This window comes from Tubulanus polymorphus, chromosome 3 (genome assembly GCF_964204645.1).
Source record: "Tubulanus polymorphus chromosome 3, tnTubPoly1.2, whole genome shotgun sequence".
In the NCBI taxonomy this organism is placed as follows: domain Eukaryota; kingdom Metazoa; phylum Nemertea; class Palaeonemertea; order Tubulaniformes; family Tubulanidae; genus Tubulanus; species Tubulanus polymorphus.
In genome coordinates, this window is record NC_134027.1 from 10,490,797 (window position 1) to 10,514,375 (window position 23,579).

General features: G+C 38.4%; 1 protein-coding gene across 4 annotated transcripts; it reads left to right on the forward strand.

The window, feature by feature from the left end:
- Positions 1-7,273: 7,273 nt before the first annotated feature.
- On the forward strand, positions 7,274-22,893 carry LOC141901485 (uncharacterized). Of its 4 annotated transcripts, XM_074788753.1 has the most exons (20): positions 7,274-7,610; positions 11,025-11,282; positions 11,551-11,666; positions 12,064-12,152; positions 12,296-12,325; positions 12,619-12,711; positions 12,895-13,050; positions 13,323-13,364; positions 13,581-13,613; positions 13,710-13,748; positions 14,326-14,358; positions 14,951-14,983; positions 16,435-16,536; positions 16,635-16,742; positions 16,902-16,972; positions 17,195-17,328; positions 17,876-18,051; positions 18,658-18,910; positions 19,644-19,688; positions 20,368-22,893. In XM_074788753.1, the coding sequence occupies exons 1-20, from the start codon at positions 7,425-7,427 to the stop codon at positions 20,453-20,455; spliced, it is 2,085 nt and encodes a 694-aa protein (XP_074644854.1). In that variant the 5' UTR covers positions 7,274-7,424; the 3' UTR covers positions 20,456-22,893. The 4 variants fall into 4 exon arrangements, with proteins under 4 accessions (XP_074644854.1, XP_074644857.1, XP_074644856.1 ...); XM_074788756.1 differs by lacking the exon at positions 19,644-19,688 and having other exon boundaries at positions 19,781-22,893; XM_074788755.1 differs by lacking the exon at positions 19,644-19,688.
- Positions 22,894-23,579: the final 686 nt, after the last annotated feature.

Below are 23,579 nucleotides of genomic sequence, written 5' to 3' on the forward strand. Positions count from 1 at the left end.
AAATGCGATTTTGAAAAAGATTTAGTACGCCGATAAAACGGGCACGTGCTTGAAATATATGTTACACGCACCTAATGTTACGCGTGAGAAAATATCTGCGCAAAAAAAATATAAGCATCCTTATTTTTCTTCATTTTTCTTCTCTGTAACCAAAAAAATGCCAAAGATCGTATTCATATATTATCCATATTGTCCATAAAACCGTTAGTGTCTATACAAACAGTCGTATTGCTGATTTCTGATACACAATAAATAAAAAGTAGTTTCTACCGCATCGATCGGGCTTTATCCCGGTTAAAGTTAACTATAATACGTAGGTGAGCGGCGTATTAATTTCCATCCGGGTATTACCTATCCATTTCCGTCGTCTGCTACTGATCAAAGATGCATTAGGCTGGCAGTAAGATGAGCTCGTAACAAGCCTCGATAAACTGGTCTGTATTCCTAATGTCTTTTAATGTCACTTGTAAAAAGCTATTACCATTAGCTTGTTTTAACGCTGCGCCGTGGACACTTGTAACGAGATCACGTTACCGAAGAACGTGTTTACCGAACACTCGCCGGTTCTGGTCCTCGTTTTACGGCGCAGTGTTTTAACACGACCGATCAGCGCTATAAATCGGCCAATTTTGGTTTTTTGCCTAAAACTGGGCCGACATTCGTCGTATAGCGTAAACGCCAGTACGACGTACGGTATTCCCTTCAAAAACTTCCCGTGAAATTCGCTGTCAGATTTTTGGCCTGCACTTGCTAAGAAATGTGCCACGATGGAAGATTATTACTGAGAAAAATAAGAGCTCGTGCGAGCAGTTCATTTTTATAATCACCTCACACACTAGATGGTTCAACAAAAAGACATGTTACGTATATGTGGTCCTTGTTCGCATCTTTTTCAATGTATGATATCGCTTGACGATACGGCTGGTCGCGGCTTGCTTTGTTCCTTCGCTCAATAATAGCCATGGTGCACCCTTCCTTATTGCGGTATTGGTAAACATACTATATGAAGCCTAAGCCGGAGCTTCGGCGAGGCTAAGACAACATCCTACTTCCTTGATACGGTTCCGTGGCATCTTTTATCTGGTTCGACGTCTGGCGACTCGGAAATGTGACTTTCTCCACGGTTCGATATGTTTTCCTTCCACCGATGACCGGCTATTCATCTCCGCAAGGCGCGCGGCCAATTTTCCCCCGTCGAACGAGTCGGTAATTATTACCTAATCATCGATATCTTTTTACAGTATGAGCAAACATTAGACGCTACACGCCAGTCAGGAAGTGCTTCTTCATCAAAGGCAAAATACGGAAATAATCCTTGCTGCTTGGCTCCTTTGATCCGAAAAATATCCGCGGCCGTTCTCGGCGGGTCGATGCCTCGGCGCAACGGTTTTGCGAAAGACCGAATCGATTGGACTTGTGCAAAGAAACACCACCATAGCTATGACGTTATTTCGTAATACACGCCAAGCGATTTCTTGCTTCGTGGAGTTATAGTGGACAAAAATTAATTATCACTATTCATTTTCTAATTCGCTATTTTATCTTAAGATATGGATTGAGCCTGTTATTTATTTGATTTGTTTTGATTTGGTGTCCCTTACAAAGCCACCCCACCTTACAGAATCGAAGCAGGCGGTTCGATTTTGATATCGGAAATCGAAGTACGGATATAGTTGTGCGATCGGCGGTCGAATCTACAGAATCGAATTCTTTTTAACCGAAGTACATAATTGGAAATTTCGGTTCCGGTTCATTGAAACGATCTTCCGAACAGCCCAATTTGCTTTTAAGACTTGCCACAGGAAATACATACCTATATATCATACGATCAGGTTTCAGAATTAAAACATTCATTACTGTTCATTGATTCATTGATGCGCATTATATTCTATTATTTCTGCCTTTTTAATGCCGTTCAATATCAAGATGTTTTATTCATTTGTCTCGAAATAATGCGCTCGAATTCCGATCGCGCCATTTCGCGCCACATTAATCCCAACGTACACTCATTAATATGGAATTAGGCCTATTTTCGGAACGGGATTATCGTCGAAATTATTCAATTCCGACAACGGGACGACAATGACGGTGTTTGTTTTACGCCTGAACTGCAAACAAATCTTCGCCAAATTCGAACAATAGCTCGGATGATAGAACTTCGTAAACTGAGAGCGTATTGTTGACCGGGGAGTTTTGTTAGTCTCAGTCAAATAGTATCGGCATCACTACTACGAAGACAATGATAGCAAGGCTCATTCCGATTTATCAGTTAATCTAAGGAAAAGTCGAGTTGATAGCTACAAATGTGAAACCCGCAAAACCAGCTATCACGCCAAATGGCGTGACGAGCAGTAGGTCGCCCGCTGTCAAAATTCATTTTCAATGAATTTTTAACCGGATTTTTAGACTCCCGAATCCATATATTATAACAGAACCCACCAAATAAACAATACTATTCTTCTACTCGGATATCGGTATTGTTTTCATAAATGATTGATTCATTTAAGAGAAAAGTTCATTCAGATTTAATTGAAATGTAAAAGAAATCGAACGCGGATGACCAACTATCTACTAGTGAACCTGGCGGATCCTCGCCTGCCATCCTCGATTGCCACAGTAGCACTACGGGTACCCCATTGGACTAAAAAACCCAGTGTCACTGCCGAAGGCTACAGAAATGAACTGATTACAAAATTCATTGCGATTAATAAAATGACTCGGCCGATTGAGAAGCAAGGTATCATTTTTCAACCGTAAAGATATTTTCCAGAATATTCGGACGATTTTAAACATTTTATTCAACACACCACTTTGGCAGCAAACTAGCATCCGCCATCAAGTGACGTGAGATGAATGAATAGCTCAAATCATCTTCGAAGCAATTGCATTCGTGCATTAATCATAGAAAATCATGTTTTTTGTCAAGCTAATGATCTCACTACGCATTAAATAATACACTCTTAACAAAATACTGCGCGTAGTAAGCTACTTAGTGATATGGTCAGTTGCGAAGCCTTCAGTTCAATCGAGTGGACATTATGATAATTCTTCGTTGTTGTCTGTAATGAACTGAAAGTGCCCCCCCTGAGTGGTCATCGCGACGGCCATAGCCGTTGGCAAAACGCGTTTTCGAGAGAGAGTTCAGCGATCTTCATTGAAGAGTAAATCACCGTTATAAATCTCCGATGGTCACTCGTGACAATCAAGGGTCTCTTACGGCCGCACCTAGTTCTGCGTCGTCGCGTAGCCGTGAAAACTCTACCCTTTGTCCGGGCCTCGTTGGCCGCTTGCATCCTATAATATAAACTAAATGACCATTTTAGAGAGGGACGTGATTCGGTAGCGGACAAAAGCCACCCGGGGAGTGGTTGCCGTTCCGAAATGAACTGGACGTCCACACGCACGCGGCCCTTCTCGCCACGCGCCATTTATTATGCGTATTGGTCAGTGCCGGGCGTTGGTCGAGTTAATTTATTCATTCAATTTTAGCAGACGAGCATTATTTGAATCGGTGTAAATTTTAGCATCAGGAGCTACTTTTAAGACGGACGCCTGCAGTGTATATTAGGGTTACCCATTGACATCTCACGCAGTTCGCTCAGAAAGCATCAATTAAAAATTCAGATTACCACAACGAATATGTTAAGATTTACATCACCAAAACAACACGCGCAAATAAATAAAATCAACGTAATGTTCTGACTTTGATGATGACGTGTTTGATGACTTTATTTCCCATTTATAAGGAACACATTCTTTTTTAAATTGTTTGTCTTTTCCCATTTGTTTTGTGCATTTTGAAATATTCGGACCAATGAACTCCAAAATAAACTAATAAACTGTCAAATATAATCGACGAAACGCAGAAAAAATATTGTTTCAATGCTTTTTTGCAATCATTTATTTCTATACAATGAGAGCTTACTAAAAAACAACGGTGAACTGATGGCATACCAGCTTATTTTCACTGGTAAATTTGCGTTTAATGTTTTATCTTAACAGTTTGCATCTAACTCATGAAATAAATCTCCGGTAAGATTGAAATAGTCCTCAAGAATATAATGGAATTCATCACTGATGTGTCGGCTAGAGGCATCGACCACCTTAAAATCGGATTTTTCAAATTTCTACCTTGATCAATCATATATTTTCGATCTTTATTCTTCTTGATAGATTCTATGAAAAAATGGCTGGAATTTGTGTTGCGCTGTCATTATTGAATAAGGGTTATATGACCAAAATGAAATAGAACCCACAGAGAAAACGGCATTCTAAGTTCATATGTATTCGACAGAGCACAATCTCGACGCGTTCTATATACTAAAACGACCATCAATCAGAACAAATACATCATTTTACCGATAGTACCGCGCGCTGCCTTGATTTCCCAATGCCGTATATGATGATACTAATCCGACGATAGTTTAGTCGAAATGAAAAGCGAACGGCGAGTCCCGGTTTGTGCCGCGCAGAATACACAGCAGTAAGTGTCGCATCTCCAGATTATTCATTACAGAACCATCAATCAACCATTGAATAGCGCTAAACAACTGTAAGCCTCACTTATCATTACCACTTTAATGGAAATCGCCTACTAAAATTCATGAGCTCCGCGTCCAGGCTTATCTTGTAACAAATATAAATTTTCCGCGAGGAAACCTCTCATTCAGGCAACGTTTCCTGCCACCTAACGTCGTCTCATTAATGCCCCCGAAGCTGATAACGTCAAACAAATCTAGCATTAATTCCTGTTCATTTTCTTCCCAACGTCGGATATGATCTCAAAATGGTTCGTTTCTTCGTAGATAGTCTCTCCGACGTCGGCTAGTCAGATCGCTGCCAGGTCGTCGGCAGAATATTCAACTTGAATGCTCGGGATTTTACGTGCCGTGTAAAGAATACATATAGTGATCATTGTTTTGCGATTGAGAATGAACAACAGACATAGGCTTTTTAGTTTCTGACATATTTTTGTCTTAGATGTGCGTCAGAAATTGATTTTTTGGCAGGCGACGAAAATCGTCCACGTGAATATATGTTTATATCGACACTTGTAGTATATAAATGCAAAGCCTTAGTTGGGAACATATAAACTTTACAAAATTAGATTTCTCCCTGAACCACACTCGAAACAAATATCCCGAAAGCGCCACTTTTTAATTTCTAGTGCTGTTCCATTGCGGCGTTCTCCCCTTGAAATTGAAGTGGGTCGACACCGTTGATGTGTAATGATACCGAAACATGTTTCCGAGCGTTTACGAGAAACGAGAAACGTGGTTGCGGGAAATAATGTTTCTGATATCAAACATGTTTGATTCCATGTTTTTGTGTATTCGGGTTTCCCTGCGTCGTGCGCGTTGGACTTATTAGCATATACCAAAGGCTGTTTTTATGGCGGGCGATAACCACCAAAAGATAGTGAAAAGATGATGTCGAGAACCAACAAAACTTATTCAGAGTGCTGTGACTTAGGGCTTTGTGCTATGAATTAAAAGATGTGCTCGCCACCTTTCGAGTTTTTGTCTTACTGAGGGTTTGTTTAGCACATTCAGTTGACCTAAACGACGCAGCCCACATTTTATTTACATTTAAATATTTCTTAAAGCTGTTTGGTAAAGTAAAGATTTGAAGCAACACATCTCTTCTAATCGAGAAATCAATGAATATTTGTTTTCTGTGACCAAGGTGCGGGTCTTTTTTAGAACCACTGAACGGGTAGTATTGCAGTTTGTACGTATCTAGTTTAAGTAAACTAACCAACTAGTATTCCTGAAATTAGTCCGAGGAATTTCGTGGGTCAGGGAGACCTTGGAGTAATCATTTAACAAGTGATTTCTCCAAGGGGAAACTCAATGACGACGAAAGGAATTCATTGCGGCCAACAGCAGTGCATCGGGTAGTATATCGGTATACTTGCCTTACATTGTTGGCTTAATTTAACATTGTTGTGATTTTTACTCATTTTACTTGTAGCATTAATCATAACCGCACGTGAATCGCCTGATAAAATTCATCAGTAACATATTCTACTGAGTCGAGTAGCATCTCTATTTTCCAATTTCGTCGTATTTCATCAAATTATATTTGATCCGATATTTCAGCTGCTAGCCCTTGGTGAATGTGATACAGTCGTTTCTTCCATGACGATGAGGTTTCCTCGTAATATCATAACGCCTACTATTGTCATTGTTTTCTTTCTGCCGCTTGATGACATCTATTTATCCAGGAAAGTTAAGATTTTGCGAGCGTAACGTCAAATCAGACACGGGAGTGTATACCTAATACATAAGCTAAGAATTTGTCTTAGCTGTTAAACATCGTATTATGACATCCAAATTGTAGAAGCCATCATCACATTATTATTATTATTTATATGACTAGTAATTGTTAGAACTGTTGCGGTTAGATTTTGATTTGGTGTCCCTTACGAACCCCACCACACCTGCCGAGAAAGAAACAGGGGGCTTGGTTTGGAAATCGGAAATCGAAGTACAAAATGTAGTTGAGTTGTCGTCGGTCGAGGTTACATCATTTTTTTTCAAAATCGAAGTACATAATTGGAAATGTGAGTTCCAGTTCCTTGGAATAATCATCCATCCAACATGAACCGGCAAGCGACTGATGGGGGATTATTTTGTTTGCAGCCTAATCAATACATCAAGATTTGGAAATAACTTTAATGGGGCTAAGATCGGTAATGTTCATTTTTGTATTTTTTTAAGTCGTTTTCTTAGCGATGTCATTTTTGACACTGTTTTTTATAAGGAAACACTGATGCATTCTCAGTGTAGAATATATCGAACGATCTTACAATGAATAATATTACATCTATCAATCTCAATCCCACCATCAGAGTAACAGTAAGGTAATGAGCGTTTTACTATGTACAGTGTTTTATGTGTAATATTATATTTCCCGATAAGAATCGTGACATCGTTACAAAGTCTGCGTTATCTTTATCTCTATATTGAAACAATGGGCGTGCTAACTAAAAATCTTCGCCAATGTTTAAGTAACATATATAAAACCAGTTTGAATAATTGATGTCATGTGAGTGAGTTGTCTCATATATAGAAAACAAACCGACATATATGTATATCAGTAAACGCGCTTCGCTATTGATTATCAAAACCATCGCTATGGCAGGTACAAGTGCTATCACGTGACTTATATTTGAGAGCACTCTGATCTCGTTTTTCCATTTATTTAGTAACACTAATAAAAACTTTTCGACTATATACGTCGCGGCAGTATACAACTGTCAACTGTCGGATAGCGTAGGACTGAGTCTTTCCTTAGTAATTCAATCAATATTTGTGATATCCATCGAGGTTTCAAATAGATCGGAACTTAACGGAAAACCACGGACTATATCTGGTTCGAACGTTCCAGTCAAATAGGAAAGAGAAACATAAAGGGTATAAATGTCTCGGAACATGATGCACTTCCAAGGGTACCTCGCCGCCCTTTCAGTGGTATCGATTATTCTTCAAACGCAACAAGTGAACGGACAGTTAACGCAAAACTTGCAAGACTATATAGTCACAACTCACAACCAGAAACGGGCGACTGAAGTTACAGCCGACACGGCTTCGAATATATATGAATTGGTGAGTAACAAAAACTCGCAGACGAGACAAAAAATTGGATCATTAAGATAAGATTAAAGGAGTAAAAATCGCTCTATTTTTTCCGATTACCTTTATTAACACAGCGGGTATAGTCATTTAGTGCTGTAATCACCATAGTTTATTTTCTTATCTCGGTATCGATGCTTTTAGTGCTCTGCGAAAGCAAGTTACCCCGATTCGGTATGACAATTACGAGAGTTGAGTAAAAAGATGCAGAGAAATAGTGCTCGTGCGTAAATATTATTTGTACAGGAACGTGATCATTTGTCCAACTCAATATTGCGAAGGAAATATCTAAAAGTTTACCAATTTTTTCAAATTATTTCAAACACATGGCGCGCTAACCACTTATATTTCCATTCGCTTGAAAACTGAATTAATAATGAATTTTGTACGTACTCGTTTCGAAATTCGTCGCTTTTGAAACGGATTATAAAACGCTTTGCTCGTTATTATATTATTCATATACGCATGTTTTTACATAGAATGCATCAATTATTTCCAACCAAAAGACTTAAAACGTTAAATACACTATTACGTGTATAGGTGGTTTTTCGAAAAATGCAAAAAGAACCACGTTGACTCAAACAACCGAAATCTCTCTGAATTTTCATACCATGGTCGTTACCTGAATAGAGTGTCAAAGCGAATTATATTTAACTGAAGTAGTTATTTGGTAATATATGTATACATTAAAGTTCTAATTCAATGGTACTTACTAGCGCATTATGTAATTTCGCAGCCGAGTAGGCGTTGAAGGTATATACTATTTCATTTCATTTGAGTCCCTTCCCCACGCTACCTGAATTTTTCACAAGCAATGGGCCCTATACATATGTTTGAATTCCCCGATAACAAACACACAATTATGCCAGATAATTCAATAGGCCTTTGAATCCGAAATCGGTGAAAATTTGTAAAATTGCCCAAAGCTCTAATAGACTTGACAGGAATAAGAAAATTTCGTAGTTCCTTTACTTGAATACATTGGATGGAGGGAATGCTGCAAAGATACTATCTCTGTGAGATTGAGAGGGCGGAAAGATAGTAATACAACCTGTCGGACAAAAAACACAATTTTTCTGATGTTTTCGACCCTGAGACAATTGTTAGCCAGTGCATTGCCTGCTCTGGGGCTCTGAAATACCATACCATTCCATGGAAATCGGATCTGTCGCATACACAAATACTGATTTCCAACAAAATTATACCGAATATTCTAGGTTAAGCATCTTTTTCAAAACAACCTTAACTATCGTTCAGCATTCTTGATAGCCTTTAGATTTTCACCAGTCATTTTTAAAGTAATTTTGGAGTGTTGTAGTTTTGTTAGTATTGCAGAAATATCTTTTGTCAGCGATGTTGAATCGCCCCAAATTCACTGCGTCAAATTATCGTTCAGTGCCTTCAATTATTTACAGTTTGTTTGGGTTACATACGCGCTTCACACTTCAGACAATCTCTCAGCAATGTCCAATGTTTCGCACTTAAATGATTGTTGGAATAGCTTTTTAGAATATTTCTAAGGAAAGAAAAATGTAATATAATGCTTTCCGTTACCCATATGGGTCACCCAGGTAGATTTTATTGAATTTCATGAATTCCTAAGGATGTTTATTTATTCTCTCGTATTTTATACGATGAAAATCAATACTTTAATCTTTACCGCATTCATGGGCTACGCGGTTCTTTAAAATTAACGAAATGATGTGATGTGTTTGGGCTAAATCTCAAAACGGCAGCTTCGTAACCATGGTGAGCAACGTCAAAACAACATGCGAAATAAAACCAATGCCGGATAATTGGTTAGTTTTTAATATTGTTATCGGAAAAATGTCAATAGACGTCATACCCGATGTTATATAGTCTATGCATTTTTCAAGGTGTTGTACGTTTCAAATATGTATGATTCTGCGAAATGCGTAAACATGGTGAAAATGAATTTGCATAACGACTAGACCTTGTAGGTTAACATAAAAACGAATTCCGGAGTGGTGGTTTGCCATTGTTTTCAAAATGAATAGTCAACGATGAAATTCTACATAAGAACGTCGAGGGGGGATGTCGCTTTACTTCGAATACTCAGATACGAACTTAAAAAATAGAGTTTAGGCTAAACAAACATGATACCTTGTTTCTACCAATCGGCCGGGTCACTTTGTAGAATGCGATATAATTTGTAATCAGTACAGTTCCACAGTTCCGAATCAAGATTTTACTCTGAGTTAACTCATAGAAAATGAACGGACTTTAACCCAGAGTTGACTATAACTCACGACTGTGGAACTGGGGTCCAGTTCGTTTCCATAGCTGCCGGGTGTGTTATGGTAAAATTGATCATGATTTAAAAAAGTAATGTACAGGGTAGATAGGCTGCCGGCCGGGGAACTTTTAAGCTAATCATGAGAAACGAGGTATCAATTATTTTAACCTTATATACGTACGTCCCTGTTCAGATCATAGGGCGTATGCATGAGCATAACCTAGGAATTGCGTGGATGAATCAGTTCATAATCATAATTTGACGTCAGTGATTTTAACTCTCTGGCTTGTGGAATATGCGGTTTTTGTTTACTTTCCCACCGGTTAACGCGTTTATGAATGCTACGAAATTGCCCTCGCAAATTCAACGAATGAACTTTGTGTAGAAATGCTTTTTTCTGATCATATATGCGCTCTACTCAAATTGAAAAAAACAAACATATTGCAAACAACCTTTAAGATCCATTACTCACGACTAGCAAATACCCAGCCACAGTATGGGTGGAAATTTCTAGAATGCAGTAACGTCACTCAATGTACAAACATTTTATTTCGTGGATTTTTCATTGAACGCTGAAAATTGTTAGGATATTCGACCAATATTCCTGGTCACGTACTGCCAAAGGTTGTAGGAAAAAATGCCACCGGAAAAGGCAGTTATGAACTAAACAAGTTTCAAGCAGAGATGGGGTATTAATGTACAATTATAGGTAATATAAGTACAAACTAGGTTTAACATACAATATAAAATCAGCCACAAAATAAAGTTTTTAAAGTGGGGAAACTTAGGGGTACTGAAATACAGCCAAATACAATAGTTGGTTCGAAATTCAATAGAAAATAGATCATTGATAGAATGACTGATTAAAATGCAGTCAACTTAAATCTAGTACGTAAATAACATTATTTTTTCCTGGTGGCATTTTTCCTTCTATACAAAAAGTGGCATTTTTACCGGTGGCATTTTGTCCTATGTTGCAAAATTTTGTGGCATTTTTTTCGGTGGAATTTTTTCCGTATACCATTGCCAAATTTGACGGCTGTAGGTAACGTGGCTTAAGAGGTTTAACGTAACGTCTAACGATGCGATTTCATAGAAACTGAAAGCAACATCTTAAACTCCATTTACAGAAATTCGACAGTACACTAGCCCAACACGCACAAGCCTACGCAGATAAGTGTCAGTTTTATCACGACAGTGCCGAGCTGACAAATTACGGAGAAGGAGAAAATCTGGGTTACAGGTCGAGCAAAGCTAGCGCGACGACAGCCGAAGTCAAGGCGGATGTCACCTACAGTCTGGACGCTTGGTACAATGAGAAATCTAACTACAATTATGCCAGTAACAACGCAATCGATCCCAATATACAAATCGGTCATTACAAACAGGTGACTTTAAAGATTGCTGTAGCTATATTCCTGGAACAAGTAGTCGGATCGGAGAAATTCTGTATCGAACACTTTCATGAATTATTCGATGAATTAACCGGATGACTATAAGTAATTCTTATGCCACTAAATCGTGGCCTGAACATCGTATTCAGGGTGTACTGAATTTGCAATTCTCCCTTGAAGAGCAGAAGATTCTCCAATTATGCACTTACATTGTGCCACGTCATTATTTGTTGTGGGCGTTACTAAATGATTTCTTTTTCAGTTTGTCTACCATTCAGCAACAAAAATAGGCTGCGGCTACAAATTTTGCACGTCCCTCGCTACAAGAGCAGCATCGAAATCAAACGTTGCGAACGTAGTATGTCGCTATGATAAGGCGTAAGTGGAAAAAAAATATTTCTTATCTTCGTATTTGAAGCATTGACTATTCTAGATGAAAATTAGTATAAATAAAATGAACCCGCATAGTACTCGCAAGATACTCCCTTTTCGCTTTCGATATTTTTCGATAGTCTTTTTTGAGAAATGCAAACTATCGCCATATCTTGATACGTGAGATGTTCGGGCAGAACTTCTATTTATATGTATTCCCTTAACCAATTATCGAGATGTCCAATATACCCGAACATCGATAGACTGGAAGCATGGAGAATATTTTCAATTGCCATCGTAAATAGTTTTCGATGTTGTTAATTCAAATCCGACTGAAGTAATCGGTTTTTGCTGCGAGGACATCCTGTTATTTTCAACCATATACTCTCATTCTTATGTGCAGGGTTTTAAGTGGATCAAAACCATACGCCAAGGGAACTCCAGTCTGCGTGGGATGCAATCCTGGATGGTGCACATCAACTGGCCTTTGCTGTAAGTGACCAATGATCGTATTCACTTGAAAAAAACATGTCTATCCTGAAATAAACTCTTCCTTCGTGCGGTGATATTACTTTGGAATTACTTCGTGAAATGTTTTAATGCACACTTATAGCCATCTGTAATGTACTTTTCAGTGAAAACTTGCACCACTGGATCGGGTTGTAGTAAGTATAATTCACATAGCGTAAAGCATCAATTTAATGTATGGTAAGCATGCGTTATGCATCTCATATTTCAAATCCTATCCTGGAGTAATGATTTGACTACTCCTATCTACCGATGATTAAGACATAACGTGTTTCATCGTGGCTTAAGGCTATTTCAATGAATAAGACGATCATCATCAGTTATTTAGTCAACCCCCACATCGGTCGCGGTTTTTCTGTTTTCGAAGTAATTTATCATATTCTTCTATTCACGAATTAAATATCACCGATAACATAATATCATTTTTCAGATTGCAAGAAAGTTTGCCAAAATAGTGGCACCGTGGACCAGAATGCATGTACCTGTCAGTGCGCCAGTGGATGGCAAGGAACAAGTTGCCAAAGTAAATAATTCCAACTGCGCGATTGAAATAGCAGACATCAGGCCTTCCGTCGACATTCACAATAAAGAAACTGACATTTCCTCAAATTCAGTTATCTAATAAAGACATGCGTGTCATCATTTAGAACGATTGGAAGTCAAAGACACGTTATCAAAGACACCTTATTCGTTTTTCTATCACTAGCCCAAAAGGTTTGCAATGATCATGCGAGCTGTACAAGTATGCAGATCTCAGCCTGTGATTTACCTATACCAAAAGAACTTGCTCCCATGTTCGGACCGAAATTCAATGGAAAGAAAGTAAAAGTTGCGTGTCCAAAACTTTGTAATAATTGTGCAGGTAAGATTGATAATTGTGAACGTTTTTCTGATTCATTTCGTAAACTTTTATGGAAGGAAGTTCTTTTGATGGATTGATTATCAGATCAAATTACAGGAAATATACCAATGCCACTAAAATAGCCACTTGAATGAAATAATCAGTTTCAATTCATTACAAGGAAAATTCGCAGACTTTTCCCTTCTAAGTACATATATTAATGAACAATTCGGTCCCTGCAAATATCTTTTACTATGGCAATTTGAGATTCATGCACAATTGTATTTTTCTAGCTGTTGTCGGAGGATCTGGAAGTACAACACAAGCAAGCGGAGGTAAAATATGGAATATTCTTCACCAGAATTGTGAATTATATGAACAGGCTAAAAATTACTTACTTCACAGTGAGAAGGTGTGGATTTATCGTACAAACATATAGCTTCATGGTTCCTTCAAATGATTTTACAAGTATTGGTCAACGAGCTAACCAAAAATAATACGTTCTTTAAGGCTGATTTAACGTTTTCTACATTTGAATTGTTTTGTTACAGCTGCCAGTGTTACCGTCCCAACGGCTGTCACAGGTAAGCTGTCTACCGTAATGATAAGTGACCCCAATTAAGAGTAGACTGTTGATGTTACTGTATTTTAATTTCTACTTTCAAAACCTTCTGTTCTAGGTACCAACAATGCTACAACAATGCAAACAAATGTCACAGGTAAATGAACATAGATATATAAATGAACCCATCCTCCCTTGACAGGTATTCAAACTTGATGGCATCGTATACCTGCGCAGTCTGGCTATAATCAGCCAGGGTTTCGAATGCCATCAGGTCCGTAACCTTGCCAATGCAGGATGAGATGTACCCCGTACGGAAAGAAACCGTAAAACTTTTCAAGTGTCGAGTACTGTACATATTTCTGTTGCATATCACGCAAGTACAACAGGAACCACAGGAACAAATACTACAGATAATATACAAAAGCACTGATATGTATAAAGTGTACGTTATACCTTGGAGTAATCATCGAAGCATTCAATGATTACTCCAAGGTACATGTAATACGTAAATATACATGTAGATTTACCGATACTTCCTCTACAGGTATTCGAACTTGATGGCACCGTACCTGCGCACTTGGGCTAATCAGCCTGGATTTCGTGCCGTGGTGAGTTTCGATTGCCATCAGGTCCGATTCCCTGCCAATGGAGGATGAGATGTACCCCGTAGGAAAATAAGCCGCAAAATTCTTGTGTCGAGTTGTAAAATATTCTTGTTGCATATCACGCAGGTACAAACGTTACCACGGGAACAACTACTGCAGGTATGTATAAAAGCACTTATATATAAAGTGTATGTAGTTGCCTTTGAATACCTTCCTTCACCCCACTCCAACACCACTGCGCTACAAGCATTTAAAGTAGACACGATCCACCTTTTACCAAATTTATATACATTAGCAGATCCTGGCACACAACAGCTATTACAGCCAACATAGCCACAACAGTGGGATGAGATGGGATCATGTTCTTTTTTTTAATTCATGAACGCCAGGGATTGCTAGCACTGTATTATAAGTCATTAAAGTTAATCTACAGATCTAATGACTGTATTGACATTCTGAGGATGGAAAAATTGCTATACCTTGGAGAAATCATCGAAGCATTCAATGATTACTCCAAGGTAATACGTAAATATACATGTAGATGTACCGATCCTTCCTCTACAGGTATTTGAACTTGATGGCACCGTACCTGCGCACTTGGGCTAATCAGCCTGGATTTCGTGCCGTGGTGAGTTTCGATCGCCATCAGGTCCGATTCCCTGCCAATGGAGGATGAGATGTACCCCGTAGGAAAATAAGCTGCAAAATTCTTGTGTCGAGTTGTAAAATATTCTTGTTGCATATCACGCAGGTACAAACGTTACCACGGGAACAACTACTGCACGTATGTATAAAAGCACTTATATATAAAGTGTACGTAGTTGCCTTTGAATACCTTCCTACACCCCACCCCAACACCACTGCACTATTAGCATTTAAAGTAGAGACGATCTTTTTCCAAATTTATATACATTAGCAGATCCTGGCACACAACAGCTATTACAGCCAACATAGCCACAACAGTGGGATGAGATGGGATCATGTATTTTCTTTTTAATTCATGAACGCCAGGGATTGCTAGCACTGTAGTATTAGTCATTAAAGTTATCCTACAGATCTAATGACTGTATTGACATTCTGAGGATGGAAAATTTGCTGTAGTATGACAAACGCCACAGATGTCAATGTAGAAAAAAAACGTCCGAGGCCAACAGTGTTGTTGTGAAGATTGTTTCATAAAAAATGGGAGCGTCTTTAACAAAATAGTCATCTTCTACGGTAGGACCGAATGTAACTAAGTTGCCGGAGAACACAAGTCAAAATGCGGCGCTAACGGGGACGGCCCTAACAAATGGTCCGATCAAGGTCGTTTCCACCTCCAGCGGCTCGAAGGCGACAACCAAAATGGCAGGTTCCGTAACAACTATCGCGGGTATATCTGGGGGAACAGTTGTTTCAACGGCATTACAAGGAACAGCGTCTACAAAAGGCTCGATAAAGAGTGCGTCTACACCCGGCAAGTCCGGGGCAACAACCATGCAAAATAAAGTAACACCTACCGCGGGTGCATCTGGGGGAACACCTGCTCCAACGGCATTACCGGGAACAGCGTCTACAAAAGCTTCGATAAAGGCTGTGTCATCCACCATCGGAGCCACCGGTAAAACAACAAGATGTTCTAAAAAAATGAACGGGACGAACAGCTGTTCCAAATCACCAAGCCTATCGATTCCTGCTGCAACTATAGGTATTCAAACTAATTATCGAGGACTCATATCAGTCTATGTTTTTAATTCGTTCGACGCGCGTGTTTTTTTTTTATTTGTTCTTCGTCTGCAATTTTTGTATTGGAGTTTAATGTGTTGCTGTATTGTATGTGTGTATGTACTTACTCTCCTCACAATGATTGAATGTCATTCTTCGAACTATGCTAGCTTCAGTCGGTCCTGTAAAATGAAAGCTTTGTTTGCTCTCACGTGGACATTTTTTTCTCCACTCTATCAAACATATTTTTGGGGAGCGCTATTTTGTGTTCTCGTGTCATTTTACATTCTTGCGTGACATTTTACAACTACTTATGTCAATACTTTACTAAATCTTCGTGTCTCTGTCACGTCGCAATTCTATAGCGGACCACCGCAATGATAGCGTTGGCTCAGCAAGTTGTTCTCTAAAAAAATCGTACTATAGTACAATGGAACAATTCTAGAGCTAATGAAAATTTTAGATAGTTAGTATTAATAGATCGGTAACTAATACACATATTTTCATATTGCATGAATATGAATTTTTCAGCTCCGTGCACCAATCCGTGCTTGAATGGAGGAACTTTGATGCAGAAAGACTGTTCGTGCCAGTGTACGAAAACATTCATCGGAGCCAACTGCTCGACACCAGGTATATTGTATTCCGCACCCGCAACCAACGAATGAATAGTATTTCTCTTTTAAACTGTCGTATCCATTTCTATTAATCAACGCAAATTGCGGAATAAGCCAATCCAAACGCCCGCTGCAATAGTAAGTTTTGTCAACATGGAGGTCAACTTCTGGCAACATGTGAATGCAGATGTCCGAATGGATGGCAGGGACCAACTTGCACAGGTATGACCAACCAATGAATTCCAATTTTCCTTTGTTAAATCGTCTAAACGTACTCAAAAGTGTTTGAAATGTGGTATCTCTTTAGAGACATAGTTCAGGGGTACATGTATAATCCAAAAAACAACGTAAGTTATCATTTTTGTTCTTGTTTGCTTGCAGAGTCACAGAATGAAGCAAAATCTGGAGTCCTTTTAAATCTTAACGGGCCGATCTCGGTACAACCAAGTTTGGTATGTTTAAGTATAGAAATGAAGATTTACACGAAATGTTACAATTTGCTGAGAAATATTGATGTTGAATTTTTATGGAAAAATATAAGAAATCACGAGCAGAATATCTGCCTAGCTACAGGAAGTTCCGAATTCTATTTCATTGTGTCCGATGGACACCCTCGATTTTTGCCGTTTCTATTACACATGAATCTAAAAATCTTGGCCGTGGTTCTATTAAAGTGGCAGAATTCGATGCTTTGGAACACGATAAACGCCGCAGTAACGGACGCAGTGAATACGTATTGCACCACGAACGACAACCAATACAAATCCTGTTGCGCCATCTCGTCAACAGCCGTTCTAACATACGACAAGTGCGTATAGACCCTTTGTTCTTCCTCCTTTAACTATCATTCATTGAGTTTGAGCATTGCAATGCTGATCGTATTTATGAATAGCTTGTATAGCAAATATAATACCTCTTATTTTTTGACATCGTAAAAGCCGTTACAATAAATGTTTATATACATTGATACCTAGTATGCGTTGTTCTGTGTTGAGTCGATGTGCACTACGTCATCAATATTTGCGTTTCAGAACAACGATTAAAATGAAAAATCTTGGCATTCATTTTCTGATATTATTTTGATAATTACTATTTGTATTTGAGAGGATGTGCACTATGTCATCAATGGATTGGGTTTAGACTGGTTGCCAGTCAATTCAATTATCGACATATTCAAATCGAAAATAATTTCTTTGTTCAATTAGTAATATATAATTTATTGATTAAATTACATTATTCATTGTCGACAGTATTACGCTATACAATCACATGTGTTTTTTTCAAGGCGGCAATAAACTTTCAAGTTCGTCTTTTTTTCTAAACTTCTGTCTGACTGTGTTCGTCATTTTCTTCAGCACAAAGAAGTATACCTCTGGACAATACATCCACACCGGACAAGGTTTTCCAGTTGTAACGGCTGGGAATGGTTTGAAAATATTGATATTCGTCAACCCGATCCCGGATAAAGCCGTGTGGCTGTGCACTACCGCAGCAGTCGGTCGTCGAAGACTTCTACAGACAGTACAACCTGGTAACGCTAAATGTCTATGAGACTATTACCTGTTCAAAGCAAACACGTTTTAACGATTCTTACGTGTGATCGTTTCATCACATGATCTTAAAATAGGATTGACCCTGTTAATTATTTGATTGTTACATTTCGTTTGATTTGTTCTGATTTGGTGTCCCTTACAAACCCACTACACCTGCTGGGAACGAAACAGGGGGGGGGGGGGTGCTTTTTGCAAGGGTGTTATTTCATTCCATCATCGCTTAAGATCAAACTTGATCCGTGCGAGAAACTTCCAAATGTACGGAAATGTTGCGATGAAATGCGATGAAGCGACGATGTGGGAAATCGCTAAGGTCTGCACCGGTGTAAGAGAATGAAACGCCTCCACGTATTCATGCCCCCTTTACAATAGATCTCAGGATTAAGGGTTATAGTTAGGGTCAACAGCCCCTTTACGACTCTCAACTTAATCCGTAAATCTATTTTTGTGGGCATCTGATGTATATCGGGGTTAAAGATTGACATTATAACAGATATAATGCCGAATTTCTTTCGTGTGGCAATATGCAATTCAGTTCAATAGTTTTAATCACATATTATTTGTCGGTTCGTTTATATTTGCAGCCATAAAATTGCCACAAGACGCTTTGTTGGGCGCCGTACAGTCAGCGCAAACGACCATCGCCAGTGATACGAAAGCTTGCTGCAACGTGTCTTACGGCGGTGCGGCGAAAGCTGTGGTTCAGCCTCCGGTACCACTGCCTCCGGATGACGATACTTTGAAACCGTGGCAAATAGCGCTGATCGTCATCGGTTGTCTACTGGTCGTATTGTTAATCGTCATCATAATCGTCGTCCTTTTTAATAAATCGAACAGGTAAGAGACAACATGTACTTACGAGATAACAGGGTACATTGGATTTACTCGAACTTATTACACGAAGTTTAAATCGAGTATCTATATTGTTGAATAAATTGCTTTGTTTGATTCTATTCTGAAATGAGGAATGCAGAGAGCAGAATCGAATAGTTCGGTTTCTTCAATTATTTGTTTACCCATTAATTTGTCACAACAAGTTCAAAATGCGCATAACAATCACGTAACTCCTCCTGATCTATCATAAGGCTATTCAGGTTAAGCCCGATGGTTGCCACATACCTCTGGTATGTATGGCATTTGCCAACCAAATTGTTGGAAGAATAATGGAAATCTTCCGACACCGCTGTGAACATTGGCCCAGGTTGAGTACACACTTAGGGAAGTGAGCGGTGGCCTTTAGAAAAAAAAAATATCATCACAAGTCGGACGCGCACAGACGTACAAACGAGACAATAAAACGATTTACTCTTGTTTCGGCAAAACCTGCGAATATTTGGCAATGAACCAGTAGCATCTCGCTATCACATAACCTCAGTTTGATAAAACATATATGCACAGGTTTTCGGTTCGAAACGTGTTTTCAAACCTCTGTGTGCGCCTGACATTATGCGAGACCGTTTTGAAAAAATATGGATGCACCAAATCGTGCAAAGCAAGGGAGAAAATATCGATTTGGGTCCTCTTAAATGATACATATTTCATGTGGACGGGGCTTTTTATTTTTGATTAGAAAAGGGTTCGATGTAGGAAATCACGATTATAACATGACGGCTACGTAAGTTGTACGCACCTTTCAGCTTGCTGATTGGTTCGGTTTGAACATTTTTTTCATTGATTTTCCCGCTGTTTGCATTTAATCCAATATAGAAAATACCGCAAAGATCCCAAAGTTGTCTACATCATAACGGAAAATCCTAGTGCTCGGTAAAGTAAAGGTTTGTTGAACAGGACTAGGAAATTTAGATGTCTAACCAAAATAGGACCACGCTTGCACTAATCATTCTTTTACATTGCTAATATTACAATCGAACGAAGGCTTTCAAGAACCTCCGTTCTCAGCCTTCTTTAAGTTCACGCGTTCCTACACCAAAACAGCCGATTTTGATATCAAGAATCTTTTGCGACATTGTGTATACTACGCTTTGATAAGATAAACTAACCCTGTACTAATAATCTCTATGTACGGAATCGAGCTAACATACATTTATGTCGTCCTTGCACAATTAACACCTATTTAGATATACCTATACTTATCACATGCGAAATCCATTCTTCCGATACTTCCAACAGAGGTTTCGAGGTTTTTAACTCAATAATTGTGAGTGACTTGTTTCAATAACTGAAGTGATGATTCCTTCAAAAACTGAGCGTCTAATATTGATATATCTCGCGCGTTATAATGTAGTTATTTATTGGTTTTTCTGTCTAAATGAATATTTCGTCTGTTGTTTCAGTAAAACATCGCCATCTGGCGATAAGAACAACCACAGCAACGGCAACGGACATGCTCACGAATTCAACAACCGATCATTCGTCGAGTAGAGGGCGGCGTTGACCAATCGAATCATTACGCATATGAAACTTTCTTCCTTTGGTACAAAATAACTTCCGAACAAAGCTTAGTTTCTCTTCGGAACTTTCAAAACATCCAATGCAATAATAAAATCTCCATCCCTATTGAATTTCATCGGAATACGTTCCTCATTAATGAATGCATGTATATAGTGCATGTATAATTTAATTCATTTCAAAATTTATTCAGTAAATGAAAAGCGCGCCTCGCGTGTGACCTAGTTTAAGTTTACTTGGAAACTGCAAATGCTTCAACTGCCAGGGTTCGTCGTAGGCGGCCGCGAAAAGCAGTGAATTTTATAGAAGGGCAGTGAAATTGGAAAAGGGGAGACCGAATCTTAGACGAAATATGTTTAATTTTCGAAAACAAATTGTCTAAATTATCTAGAAAATCAATTGTCTAGAAATAAATGAAATCGTTACACTATGAAATGGAAGAGGGGACCCACTACCGTGTATATTCATGATGAATCATCATGCAGTTGTGTGATTACAACATGTATATAGTGCCAATTCACGGAGATCGTAGACAGATTTTCATTCAAAAACTCAATGTCGAAGATTTAAATTGAATTGAATTTATTTTGCATTTCAAAATTACATTATGAAATAGAAAAATTTACAGGGTTTCGTGTGAATTTAGGTATACGTTTCCATTCATAATTTGAAAAAAAGAAATTTTCGATCTAATTATCCTGTAATAAGTCAGTTTTCATCATTTGAATTCAACCCAATAGAGTTTTCACTTTTTTCATTTGTTCTGCTTGATCTCTAGAGTACCAATGTTTAATTTTCATGCTGCATCAAACCTACACTCATGTAAATTTAGGAAAGTCCATATAAAGAATTTTGTTTCTTGTTTGAATATTAGAATAAGCATCACCTGTTCATGTAGAGCAGTCGACGCCGGAGGGAACCTTAATATTGTGAATAAATGTGCTAAGATGGTTTAATATTCATTGCCGATTGTTTTTCATAAAGAGTTTATTGTTTATCCCAGAATTTATTATTGGAACTAATTACGATTATAAATGTAAATATATGTACATAAATATGCCCATTTTTTTCTACTCGGCTATATCTAACAGAAAGCCCCTAATGGAAAGATCAGACTTTGCTTTATAAATCCATTGATATATGCAGTGGCAAAATTATATCCTACTACATCAATGACATGGAAACTATTTCAGTTGTCGAAGAAAGAACAGTTTTTGCAGGATAGGTATGAAAGAAATCGAATAATTCACTAATATCTACAACCTTTTGGGTTGATGAATATATCTTTCTATCAGTGATTGTCACACTAGGCCTTCATTTTTTTCACATTTCTAAGTGACTGTATACATCATATCTAGTTCAAAATGTGAAGGCTGTGCACTGGCATCCAAGAGAAACCCAGCACATAAAAGACAAATACATAAATGAATGAGTCAAATTCATCAAATAATCAGAACATATAATCATCATCCTCAAATTGACTCGGCACTGTCCGCTGGACGGTGGGACACACAATGACCAACACAGTTCAGCTGCGTAATATGATGACGTATCAGTCCGCTTCGTAAACCATCAGGGCGGACTTCGGTTCTCATTGTAATTCGACTAACAGTCGGAGCTTATAACCGAACGCTGTTTAGTTCGGTCTTTTAAAGCATTTCACAATGTCGGCCATCTTGGAACTAGGTCTGAACTACAGTGACCGTACCCAATACCGTGGTCGACTAGTTCCGACTAACTTACTTTCGGTTTTACCATGGACTCTAGTCCAGGAGCTCACTTCGTTCGCAACTATAGTCGACTAACTCTGACAACCGAAGTTTTCATAGGTAAACTAGCACTTTCGGACAGAAAGTACGTTCGTGATTTTGATAGATCCCATGTGAGGAATAGATTTTTTGTTTACTTATCCTCCGTAATATTGCTATGAATAAGCGATCCACTAATGTTATCGTTAATGGAAGTCAAACGTTACTGTGATATATAAGATTCAATACCGTGTAATGTGAAATATTTATATGCTAAGTATCAATTAAATACAACGCATTAGTGCTTTCTCATTCGGAAGATTTGTAAGCTGCGACATCTGCCAATAGACGCCATTCCAAAGCGAATGTTACAGACAGATAATTTGGCACCAAAGAGAATCTAATAAGATGTTAATGTTATGTGAAAAAACGAACGAAAGAGATCTTGTACGTGTATATAATGTGTGAATAATAAATAGCATTGTTTCCTTTCAAAAGTGCGTGTTTTTTTCTTGTTTCCTTTCAAAAGTGCGTGTTTTTTTTCTATGAAATCTGAAATATGGACATAACATTTACCTGCCTCGGCATTTTCCGGAACTTTCCAGTGTTGTGGAAATATCGCGTCGGTGTTTTTCCAATATTGCACTGAATGAGCTATGGCAATTGGTGAATCTTCTTCAGCGACCATAGTACAAATAATGACCAGATATTTTCATCAATGCTATTAAAAATTTACAAAAAGGTATTATTATGTTTTAAACTTCGTTTGAAAACAGGTGCTTATGCATGCGCTTTATGATTTTTTTTTCAATTCTAAATAGCAGTTTCTTACGCACACGGCAAAAGTGTTCAGAATCTCTCTCACTCGTGCCGTATTGTAAAACTCTGAGATGAATCCTGGAACCAGAGTTTTTCAGCGATAACCCAGAATTCTATCGAAAGCCAGGTGGATTATGATAAAACAGAAATCACGAATGATTTCTAAAAATGACTACGCTAACAAAATGGCGGGTACCAACTAAGAGTTTACAGCCGGGCGTTCATAGCAGTCGGGAAACACGTGACGTTCAGAAGAAAAAACACTTTTGCGCAGTCAATGGTTTTCGAAACCTCAGATGTTTTCCGTTTTGTTCGTCTGTGTGCGGCCACCCTGATATTCACCACATGTTGCACTGTTCAAGACTATGAAATTATATAACATGACGGTGTTTGGGTCGCATTAAGTCAGCAGAAAACATGACGCGATCGGTTAGACGTTCCATCCAGCGAAAAATGTTCTGACGCTAAATGGTGCACTGGGTCAAGGCAGCTTATATACATATATATATATATATATATATATATATATA

Excerpts from the sequence above, each read along its gene's own strand:
- LOC141901485 (XM_074788753.1), top strand. The coding sequence starts at position 7,425 with ATGTCTCGGAACATGATGCACTTCCAAGGGTACCTCGCCGCCCTTTCA. Across the intron at positions 17,329-17,875 it reads GCCGTTCTAACATACGACAA|CACAAAGAAGTATACCTCTG; the intron begins GTGCGTATAGAC and ends CATTTTCTTCAG. Across the intron at positions 18,911-19,643 it reads CTTTTTAATAAATCGAACAG|AAAAGGGTTCGATGTAGGAA; the intron begins GTAAGAGACAAC and ends ATTTTTGATTAG.